General features: G+C 34.7%; 1 protein-coding gene across 4 annotated transcripts in view; it reads left to right on the top strand.

Annotated features, from left to right (window-relative positions):
- The window catches only part of NEO1 (neogenin 1), a 240,018-nt gene that overhangs the window by 133,816 nt on the left and 93,957 nt on the right, over nucleotides 1–12,245 (top strand). For all 4 annotated transcript variants that reach the window (XM_079907492.1, XM_079907491.1, XM_079907493.1 and 1 more), the window contains one exon: nucleotides 1,361–1,481. In XM_079907492.1, the coding sequence (XP_079763618.1) occupies nucleotides 1,361–1,481 (121 nt within the window). The remainder of the gene's footprint in view (nucleotides 1–1,360; nucleotides 1,482–12,245) is intronic.

The raw sequence follows: 12,245 nt of genomic DNA, 5'->3' as shown, positions 1-12,245 counted from the left end.
TCAAAGAAACTTATCTCTGAAACCTTTAAATATCTTTAAATGTAATCACCAAGAGATCTGTTATCTGTAGTACATGAAATGGTGTATATAAGATGAAGATAGAAAAATTCGCTTAGAATATAATCTCTTCATTGACTGATGAGAAAGCTGAGCCCAGAAATATTTTGGTAGCTCATGTAAGGTCACAGAGCAAGTCAGTGTTCGAACTCAGCCTGAAGTCCACATCTCCTGACCAACAGTCTAGTCCTCCTCGGACGTACTAGCACTCTTTAACACAGCCGCCACCACTTTCTGGGTAATGATTATCCTGTGTGTATATTCACATGTACCAATTGTCTTCATAGCTCTCTATTCAAGGAGCAGAAGTCTGTCTTTCTTATACTGATGCCCAGACCCTTCAAAATAAGGGTGGCCCAGTGTTGGACAGTTGTTGTGAAAATAAACATAAAGATTCTTTTAAAAAGTAAAGCAAAAGTAAATAAGTAGCCTTAAGTCTACTTAAGAAGACTCAGTCATTATTTCTTTTTACTTTATGTGTATATAGGAAATGCTTAGTAAATATTATCCACTGTCATTATTATCATTATCTAACATCCTGTTAACAGAATTATCTAGGTTTTAGTAATAAAGATTAATGACATATCTTAGGATGCATACCTGACATTCATAGACATAATCAGAAGTAATTATGGTTGTTCAAGACTTAATGTCTCATTACAAATTTCTCATATAACTAATTCATTCTTCATAGGAATACATTTTCTATTTTTAAAGTACGTAATCTCATATGTTACAAAAAGTAATTCACAAGTATTTAACCCTAATTAAAAAGCAGCGTGTTATGGTTAAATTAGCATTTTTCCTCTTTTATCATTATTTTCATACTATTTTTTAAAATATCAATAACAATAACTATAGTTGACATTCATTTAGTACTTTATAGTTTAAGAAAAGCTTTTATATATGTGGCCTCATTTAACTTATCTGTTAGAACTATTGATATTAGAGATAATCTTAAGAAAATGCCTTGAATTCACAAATTCAGACTCTCACTATGGTCACATGGTATTGCATGCCAGATATTTTTCCAAGCAAAGGTGTAAGTTTGCATACATTGCAGATAAGACTTTCTATAAGGATTGAGTTCGTAATTGTTAATGACAGTGTTTCCTTTTCTAGTCACTTGAGTCAGTATCTTGTCAATAAAATTGAGTTAACAAGTTCATAGGTAGATAATATTCAGTAACTGAATCATACAATTTTACTTGTTTTTCCTCTCCAGAAAGAGCATATCCTTGAGATTTTGACCTGATGTTTATCAGGTAAATCATAAAATTTTATTTATGTTTTTCTTCCTCAGAAGGAACATAATCTTCAAGTTTTGGGTCTGGTGAAATCAGATGAAGGGTTCTATCAGTGCATTGCTGAAAATGATGTTGGAAATGCACAAGCTGGAGCCCAACTGATAATCCTTGAACATGGTAAGAGGGGCTGAAATAGTAAGATGAAAGAGGCTGACTGTGTTTGAGGAACTAGGACCTATCACAGGAGCTATCATTCCAGGATATCTAGTGATTAATAACCTGTTTGTAAAGGCTAATATATGGCATAACTAAGAGAGAAAAAAATAGCAGTCTAAATCATTTCTGTTTTTTTAAATGACCTAGAAACACAATTTTGGATAATGTTGAAAAGAAATTGGTATTAAGAAAAGAAAAACTGAACATTTATAGTCTTACACAAATGAATGTTCTTCAGATTTCAGTCATTTTAATCTTACAAATATATTTCTGATCTATTAAAGTAGAAAAACTTTACTTAATGTTTATTTAGTAGTGAATTTTTCTTTAATTTTTCCAAAATAAACTTGCCTTTTCTGATTTTCACACACAAAAAATGCTTAGAGGGCTTCCCTGGTGGCGCAGTGGTTGAGAGTCCACCTGCCAATGCAGGGGACACGGGTTTGTGCCCCGGTCCGGGAAGATCCCACATGCCGCGGAGCGGCTAGGCCCCTGAGCCATGGCCGCTGAGCTTGCGTGTCCGGAGCCTGTGCTCCGCAACGGGAGAGGCCACAACAGTGAGAGGCCCGTGTACCGCAAAAAAAAATTTAAAAATGCTTATTATAAATTCAGACAACATTGAAAAGTAAGAAGGGAAAAAAAAACTCACATCAGTCAGGGTCAGTTCTGGGGAAACCACACGGTAATTTGAGCAAAAACTAAAGAATTAAATACTCTTTATTAAAAATTATTAACTGTAACCAGGGATTGGAGTGGCAAGGGATTGGAGTGGCAAGGGGTTGGCTAGTAAGGAGTAAAGAGAATTCTAATGAATATAAAAGAATGGCAGACATAAGGAGCAGCCCCATCCCGTAGGTCTGAGAATGTTCAGGAAAAGGCCCCTCTCAGGGCTGATCCAAATCATGTTAGAGAGGGTGTGGCCATCGTTTAATGGATGATGGAGAAGTTGCTGTGCTGCCATCCCATAGAAGCTTGTTCAAAACCTCCTGTCTATTGTGCTGGGCAAAAGCTGTTCAAAAGGAGGTGTCTCAGTGAAGGTATTCTGCTAAAAAACCACCAGTGGGGTTGGGGTATTGAGGGAAGCTACTCACCAGCACACTGTACTGATAAAGTTTTAACACATGTCAGCAAAGGAAAAATATGTAAAGGGCCCAGCTTCCTTTTTGCAGAGCAAGCAGTAAAGTATGAATTTGGAGCTGAAAGACAATAAATTGATTACAAGCACATGCTTCAAACCCTGCCATCTAGGAGTACTGCGTATGAGCACACACAGATGTGTATATGGTTTTATAACCTATTTTCTTGCAACAGCATGCTGTGAACATCTTTCCATGTCAGTGAGTATACATCTGTGTCAACATTTTTCATTGTTGAATAGTAAATATACACTTTGTTTTATATAAATGATTCCCCATTGGTTAGCATTTAAACTGTTTCCTGTTTTTTTACTATGATGAATGAGGCTATGCAGAACTTCTTTATATGATTATTTTCTCATACTAAATTACTAGAAGTTGAATTGTTGGATGACAGTTTTTTATGAAATTGATAAATGTTGGGTGTACTATTTGTTTTAGCAGGGAAAGCATTTTTCATTTTGTGTGTTTCTCAAGAATGCATGAAAAAGAGGCTGCTTTAGACATCTCATTGGGTGTCTGAGTCAAATTTAAGTTCCAGTTGCATTGTGATCAGGGAAACTAATGGGCAAAGCTACTCTGGCTTTTCACTAAAATAGCATGTAGGATTTTTATATGCTATTTCTTGAGAATGTATTTCAGAGTACTGTCATAAAAGGGCGTAAAATAGTAGAATTGCTCTTTTTCTTCCTATGTTTGTCTGTCATCTTACCTTTCCCTTTACATTGAAAACGATATAGTAGAAGCATATCACTTTTCCATTTTGGCAAAATGCCTGAGTATGATTCCCAAATAAGGCATTAACAGAATAAGTGAGGTAGATAGGCTTATTTCTTTTTATTAGTGGCAGTGTTTTTCCTTAGTACATGTCATGGCTCTCCTAGGGTTATTTCCATGGAGCTAAATAAAGGGACTTCAGTATATTTGTGCTTGTGATTACCATTATAGATTTAACACTAACAGTATAAATGGTGGCTTTGCTAGGAGGATGCTAAACTAATCCTAACCGGACTTTCCTCTGAAAATGCTTGGATGGCATAATAATTATAGTCATAATGTGTGTTTTATTCTTTTTGAAACAACCTTTCAAAAACAGACGATGTTTTGTGAGCTGGTGAAAATTTTTAGTGACCTTGTCAGGGATGCATTAAGGATGTACAGATTCTAGGAAGGAGAGTAAATGTCATATTATTAATTTGCTATTTTAATTTGTAAGATAAATATTTATGTGGGAAAACTAAAAGAGAGACTGTAACGGTTTATAAGATCTGATCTCTGCCTTTCTGAGGTTTATGATGTTGTAAGGGATGTAAGAGATGTGTATGACATTAATACTAGTCCATAATAAGTGTTATTTTTATAATATAAATAAGGCAGCATACAATTCAGAAGAGAGGAATTCTGTGTCAACAGGGAAGTTTTTTCATGGAAAGTGTTTCCTTTGTAATAGACCTCAAATGATAAGATTTCCAGATGTTAATAAGAGGACCTGGCTCAGTATGGAAACAGAATAGAGTATCTGTTCCTGTAGGAAGGAGGCCTGTAAAGTCAGAACAGGATCAGATTGATCATGGCCTTGTTTAATAATAATCTGAAAGTATTTGAGCATCTTTGACACAGTCTTATTTTTGTAGAGGGAATTTTCTGATTCTTCTTGGAAGTGTGTAGTTATAAATCCTGGTCATCAGCCTTTTGGCTAGTGCTTGGCTGCAAGAAGGTAATTTCAAGCAGCCATAATTGGCCTGTGATATAATTGGACAGCATGACTTTTAAGTTAATTATCACCTATGAACATTAAATGAAATTTCATAATTATAGTTAAAATATATAAAACATCTGTGCAACAACACTAGGAAACAGTATTTCTAATCAAATTGGGAAATAGAATTTGAGAATGAGTATGTCTCAAACATACTTCCTCCCCCTCCCCCAGCTTTATTGAGGTCTAATTGACATATAAAACATTGTATAAGTTTAAGATGAACAATGGGTGTACAATGTGATGATGAATGTATATATTGCAAAATGTTTACCACAATAAAGTTAGTTAACACATCCTTTACCTCACATAATTACCATTTTGTTGTTATGGAGAGAACATTAAAGTTCTATTCTCATAGCAACTTCCAAGTATACACCTCAGAATTGTTAACTATAGCCACCATGCTGTACATTACATCCCTAGAACTTATAACTCTTAAACTAGAAGTTTGTACCCTTTGACCAGCATCTCCCCTTTTCCCCCCATCCGTCAACCCCGTGGCAACCACCATTCTAGTCTTTGTTTCTCTGAGTTGGATGTCAAACATACTTCCTTAATTAAAACATTTAAAATGCATTTTTTAGTATTTAACTTTACTCTTATGCATTTTAGGAGCAGCAACTCTTGATTTTAGAAGATTGTGGCTTTTAAAATATTTTAACAACATAACAGTATTATTTTTATTTGCTGCTAGTTCAAATTATGTTATTTTATGCTAATATACTTTATGTCTTATAATCATCTGTTGAATGATTTTTTTAAGTATTGGCATATAAAGTACTGCAAGTATGAGTAATAAGAATTAAGGTAAAATGTGTTTTTGTCAGTTAACTTTTTATTATCCTTTCTTTGTGTCAGTTGGAATTTAAAAATAGATTCCAAAACTATCATGTGTCTTGAGATATAAAAACACAAATACGATTTTTCTTTGTATATTCATTCATGTCAAGTCTGATAATTGGCAGTTTTTTAGTTCCAGTAAGGGAAAATGGATTGGTGAAAAGGGATTAATACGAACTTGTTTTTAGTAAAGGAAATTCATATTTTACCAACTAATTAAATGACTTCTAGGATATTATGGCTGTGGTAGATAAGGTTCCTGAGCTTTACTTTTTTTTTGACAGAAACATTTGTAAAAAATTCCGTATAGTATCTGAGGTAAATATTGAATAGTAGAAGTTCTGGAATAAGTGACTAATGACCTGGCATGATTAAAAGTTGGCTAGATAGCAGGAAATTGTTAGTCATTAGTGGAATATTTTAAATCTAAAGCACTTAGAATGTGTGATAGTTGGTGTTGATTTTAATCAAAGGATAAATTCTAATCAGTTATTTTGCTTTTTTGTAGCAGTAATTATAACTTTAATAAAACTTTTAACTCAAGACAGCTCTGATGAAATTTGACTTCTTAGCATGAATTCCATGTCTAGGAACTTTCTAATATTGAAAATGCATCTAATGTCAATGCCTGGGTTCTGGTTCTTATCTGCCATTAACTTGCTGAGTGATTGAATCAGGCACTGAAATTCTGTGATTTTTAAATTTTATTTAAAATTAAGGAATTAAATGATCTCTGAGGCCCCACATCACTCAAATAATCTGTTAAATGCAGTTGTTTTAGAAATAGGTGCATTAAATATAAGGTGCTTTTCAGAACACTCTTTAGGTATTGAAATAAATAGATACATTGTTTGCAAAAAGATTAAGACATTGCCAGCTAATTTTATGTTACCTGCCACAGTATGTAACAAAACAAACCTGGTGCTCAAAATCTGAAGTATTGGCTTTATGTTCCAACCCTACTAAGATGAGGTAATCTCTATGAGCATCGGTTTTCTTATCTATAAGTATAAACAATAATCTCTGCATAGCACACATCTGAGGGACAAATAGAATAATATATGTGAAGTATTTTGTAAATTTTAAGTACTCTAACCTTAAGGTACTTTTTTAAATGTTTAAATTTATTTTTGGCTGCGTTGGGTCTTTGTTGCTTGCTGTGCACGGGCTTTCTCTAGTTGCGGCTAGTGGGGGCTATTCTTCGTTGCGGTCGGCGGGCTTCTCATTGCGGTAGCTTCTCTTGTTGCAGAGCACGGGCTCTAGGTGCAGAGGCTTCAGTAGTTGCGGCGGGTGGGTTCAGTAGTTGCGGCTTGCAGGCTCTAGAGCACAGGCTCAGTAGTTGTGGCGCTTGGGCTTAGTTGCTCCATGGCATGTGGGATCTTCCCAGACCAGGGATCACACCCGTATCTCCTGCATTGGCAGGCAGATTCTTAACCACTGCGCTACCAGGGAAGTCCTAAGGTAATAGTAATCTGAAAGAATATACAAAGGCAAAACTACTGAATAGGAATTCAGTAGTTGGCATTAATCCAAATCAAAGTGCATATAAAAGGTTAACTTCATGAAGCAAGGTTTGAGGATTTTTTTTAAGTAGACAACAGAAATCCATTTAATATTCAATTATATCATTTAAATTTGTAAAACAAGAAAAAAGATCTATGTGACCAGATTGCAAGGTATTTGAAATAAAACTAAACTTGGCACTGAAATAGATGAACATAATACATGTTCATTGTCAAAAATAAGAATGCATAATTGACTGAAATATAAGTAACTGTACCTTTCTTTTAACCCTTCCCCTATCTCACTTTCTAGAGATAGCCCTTGTTAACATTGTATATGTATTTATTTGTTCAGTAAATATTTGTTGAACAAAGTTCTGTATGTAATATAAAATTCTATATCCATTGCCCTAAGTGGTAGGGATTAAATAGCTAACAAGCAGACATGATTCTCTGCCTTCACAGTGCTTCTGTTGTATTAACAGAGACAGACGTTAAGCAAGTAAATAAACAGAATAATTCAGCTTTTATGTCTACTTAAAGGAAATAAAAAGAATGCTCTGTTAAAGAATTATTGAGGGTATATTGGGAGTTACTTTAAATAGGATAGACAGAGAGGCCTTTCTGATGGGATATGCTAGTTGGGACCTGAGCATTAGAGAAGTCTCTGTGTGTGTGTTTTATGCTTATATATACACATACACACATTCATGTATAAACTTTTTATTTGAAGGTGTGAAATCATTCTTTTGTGATTTTACCAAACAGTATTTTATGCACATGTCGGTACTTAGAGGTTTACCTTTTTTTTTTTTTTTTTTTAACTTCTCTATTCTCATCAAACTTGCGTATGAGGAGACTGGTGTTTTGCATTCTTGATGACAATATAAATTTATTTGAAATGCAGTTTAGTAATTTAGAATTCACATACCCTCTTATCACATAACTCTCTTTATAGTAATTTATCTTGCAGGTATAGTTACCAAATATTTAAAGATATTTGTGTTAGACTAGCATAAATCTGAAAGCAATCCAATCAATGCAACCAATAAGGGGGCTGATTAAATACATGAATACAATGGAATACTAGGTACCTGTTAATAATGTAGATCTGTATAAGGTAGATATGGAAAAATACTTAAGTTTTATTATTAAGCAAGTAGCAGAAAAGATTTCTTGGGTGGAAAAGGTAGGAGAGAATGATAAAGATTTATGTATGCTTATATGTGTAAGAAACTTTTAAAGATCTACACAACAATCTGTTAATTGTGCTTGTATCTGAGGAGTAGAATTGGAAAAGTCTGAAGATGAGGAGGATAGAACAATGTACTACTGTAAAATTTTGAAAAGCCAAATAAAAACTATTAGAAATTAAACTTGGAATATTGCAATCAGGTCTATACATAGTGATTTTCACTTTGTTCAGGGTAGTTTAAAACTTTCTGAGTTTTTATTTCTTGAAAGAAAATGCTGTGGGAGAAAAAAATAGGTTGTTAAGAGTATTTGGTAACTATCTCCAAATAGCTTATCTTCTTATCTCCAAAAGCTTATCTTCTTATCTCCAAATATAATATCTTCTGTTACAGCATTTTTTCCCTGGAAGATGAATCATGTCATATAAATACTAAGACAGCTATAATTCGTTAAAATATTGAAAGCAAATTTGTTTTGTTAAACCAACAGGTATTTTATTGAGTACACATACTGTGTAAATAAATCGAGATTTATAGTTACTAACCCTACTATATAGGCCATCGGGAGAAGTAATGTAAAATCATGGAGAGTCTAGCTGGGATGGACCTTAGAGACCTGAGTATCTAGTCTAGCTGAGCTGGAGACTGAGTTAAGTGACTTGCCTTATATCACATAGCTAGTTGGCATCAAAGTTAGGACTGATAATTAGGTTTTCAGTTTCAAAATTCACTTCTATCACTTAAGGAAGTTTAATTTTTTTTAATAAATTTATTTATGTTTATTTTTGGCTGCATTGGGTCTTCATTGCGTTGCGCGGGCTTTCTCTAGTTGTGACAAGCGAGGGCTGCACTTTGTTGTGATGAGCGGGCTTCTCATTGCGGTGGCTTCTCTTGTTGCCGAGCACGGGCTCTAGGCACGCGGGCTTCAATGGTTGTGGCATGTGGGCTCAGTAGTTGCGGCTCGTGGGCTGTAGAGCGCAGGCTCAGTAGTTGTGGCACACGGGCTTAGTTGCTCCATGGCATGTGGGATCTTCCTGGACCAGGGATCGAACCTGTGTCCCCTGCATTGGCAGGCGGATTCTTAACCACTGAGCCACCAGGGAAGTCCCTAGTTTAATGTTTTTAAGACAGAGATCATTTACGTTCTTTTAATTTCAAGTTTAGTCTTTTAAATCTACAGTCTACTGTGGTTACACTTATTGATAAGGTTGGTCAGGTATATCATTTTGCAAGGATGATCATGCATCTAGTGTGCCAGAGACAGTCCTAGTTTATGTCTGTTGTCCCACCATAATTACCAAAAGTGCCCTTTTTCACTCGCAGAGTTATCTGGGTGTGGACAGTATGTTCTAAAGTCACTCCAATAATTGCTAATTTATTGAATCTAAAAGGTTCTAAATAGTTAATAGGGTAGAGGTTTTGGATTATGAATCTTAAGAACTGCAGTACAAGCTGTGCTAAACGCCAGAGTGGTACTGTAATTCTGAATGGGAAGAAATGCTTTCTGCTAGATTTGAAAAACAAGGAAGGCTTCTTGAAGAATATGGCATTTAAACTGAGCATAGAAGGATGAATGGGATTTTAGATTGGTCATGTTACACAAAGGGGAAAAAAGAATGACATTTCAGGTGTATAAGTAAGAAGACTCAAACTGCATTTGAACAATAGAAAGCAGTACAGTTCAGCGTTCTCAGAAAAGTATAAATACAAGATTGTACATCCTGGAAGATGTGTCCAAACCAGATTATTTAATACCAAGTCAAAAGGTTGGAATTTTTTGAGTAGCTGGAAGACCCTAGCAATTTTCAGGTACATGAAGAAACAGTAGCAGTTTAGGAGGATTAGTGTATTTGAAATGTGTTGAATGCGTTTAGAGAGAAAAATAATGGTATCTGTGATACTGATTAGGAGAATTTTCTACCAAATCAGATGTGATGTTTGAGACCCTCAACTGGGCGGTGACAGTGGAAAGAGAAATTCTTTTTATCCCTCAATGGCTCATACATGGGAAATATTTATTAAATGTCAACTGGATGTTTCTACAAAAAAGATAGGACAAGATTTGTGATATTTTTTTGGATATTTAAGATAAGGGAGAGGAAAAAATTGAAGTTTTACACTAAATACAAGTAGAGAGATTCTCTGTATAAAACAGGGTTATGATCTTAGCCTACTTAGGTTAGGAAAGTTTGTCCCCATTACTGTTGAGTTGTGCTGTAATTGCTGCTCTGTTTTTAGATAGTTCTGGGGAGGTAGAAATAGAAATAAAAGTATGATTAGTTTGTTTAATGTTTAACAATTCATCTATATCAAAAGTCATGAATTTAAGACCAGGACTTGTGAGGTCCAGGTAATAACTTAGTGCCTTAATTATAATTTTTGGTGTTTAGCAGTTAAATAGAAGTTTTGCAGATGACCTTTCTGGACACAAAATGGATTTAGAGATTATCAAAGAGCAGGCTTGAATTTGAATTGTTGCTATTATTTTGTTATAAAGAAAGAATCCATTATGCAGTGCTAAAACACCAGAAGGAAGATAGTATGTCTGAATATCTTTTAATTGGTAGCTATGTTTAAAAGATGTTAAATTACACAGTAATGTCATAGTTGGCAGAATATCATTTGGGTCTAAAAGACATCACTGACAATCTGGCTGCTTATAGCCTTGATTTCATATAGTTTCAGTACTGGATCAGAGTGGTTTTCATTTTAGATTTTAGTGTTGTTGATGTTGAGAATATCTCCTGATTGATGCATGCTTAAGAGATCACCAGACATAAAATGTATAGTATAATTTGATATGCATTTTGAGAAATTTTGTCTATAGTATTAGCATTTTAAATGCTACTACTGCCTCATAACTACTGTAATGTCCTAATATTTTAGCTATATGCATATTTTAAGAAACAGCCTTTGTTCACCCGCAGAATTACTCTCTGAGTTTCCTCTTACACAGTTTCTTCCTGACCGTTTCCTGACTTTTTAGCTGGATTCTAGTCTGATGACAATTGTCTCCTAATTTTTAGAGCTCCTCTTCAGTTTACACCCCTTTACAAATCTGAGTAGATGTAGTTTCTTGTCAAGTAGTTTTGTTAAAGATTTGGATTAGGTACTACTTGTATTCTATTACTTTTTACACAATCAGAGGAAATAAAAACTGTTAGACTTTGGACTTCTGAATCTGAATTTTTAAAAATGCTAATACTCAAATGTCTTGGAAAATTGGTTATGATTAGAGTTAATGTTAATCATTAAGCACACTGGAACAAAGTCAGTTTTCCCTTTTTGTTAGTCTAAATGGGTAATGAGCAGAAATACCTTTACACATTTTGTCTTTCCTTTCCTCTTGGGTTTTGGAATCTTGTTAAGAAGATAGCGTTTTGATTTAGGATGAAAGGAGAGAAGGCTGTCTTTTTTCTGGGCTCACTGCTGTGATAGGTGCGTCATCAGCAACTGGCACACCTTTTTTAATGAGTGCTTTTGATGTCAGGAAAATGTCAGATGACTTCCTTAAAATTGAAACATCTCTCCTGCACACAAGAATGGGAGGAATGTTTTGTGTTCATTTTGTTTTATAACTTCCTTCAATTGTTTATATAAGTCATTTGTTTAAAGCAGCAGTTCACTGCCAGGGCTGCTTTTCAGAACATATGCCTATGAAAACTGTCCAATAGAGTGCCTTCCTTTGGTATCAGATTAGTTCTGCTCTACCTTTGGGACTTAGTTCCTCAGAGGGGGAGCTTTAAAGTCTGTGGGAACATTCACATGCAACTCTATTCCCTTTCTTTGAAACTGAATACTCAAAATAAGTAGCCTTAACCAACTGTTTTTGTGAGTATGTGTTCACACTGCATTGTGCCCCTAACCAGTCTCTTAGCTATTCAGCAACGGTGCTAATGGACGTTTCAGGTATTTGGATAGTTTTGAATTATTTTATTTTGGCGTATGTTATTCTCTCACAACCAGGAAGACCAGTACTGAATACATAAGTACCAGCTTTATTTGGGCCTCAGACTGCTGGGAAATCATTTTAAGTTTTTCTAGTCTCCTCCCTCCTCCTTCCCTGTATAGCAGTTATTTTAAATCTACTGTTCCCTTACTGTTAGCAGATGACTGCATTTCTCAATTCATTGGAATTTAAGATTCTTTTTGTGATAAAATGCACGGTCAGTTTTTTGGTGACAGTTCTGTGGGTGTTCTGTTTGCTGGATATTATGGTTCGTAAATATTAGATCATTGTTAAGTATGGTTGTAAAATCCTTTAGAGCTTCACCCAATTTTTTGTCTACTGA

The sequence above is a fragment of the Stenella coeruleoalba genome, assembly GCF_951394435.1.
Source record: "Stenella coeruleoalba genome assembly, chromosome: 2".
In the NCBI taxonomy this organism is placed as follows: Eukaryota; Metazoa; Chordata; class Mammalia; order Artiodactyla; family Delphinidae; genus Stenella; species Stenella coeruleoalba.
This window is presented reverse-complemented; position numbering and strand designations above follow the sequence as displayed.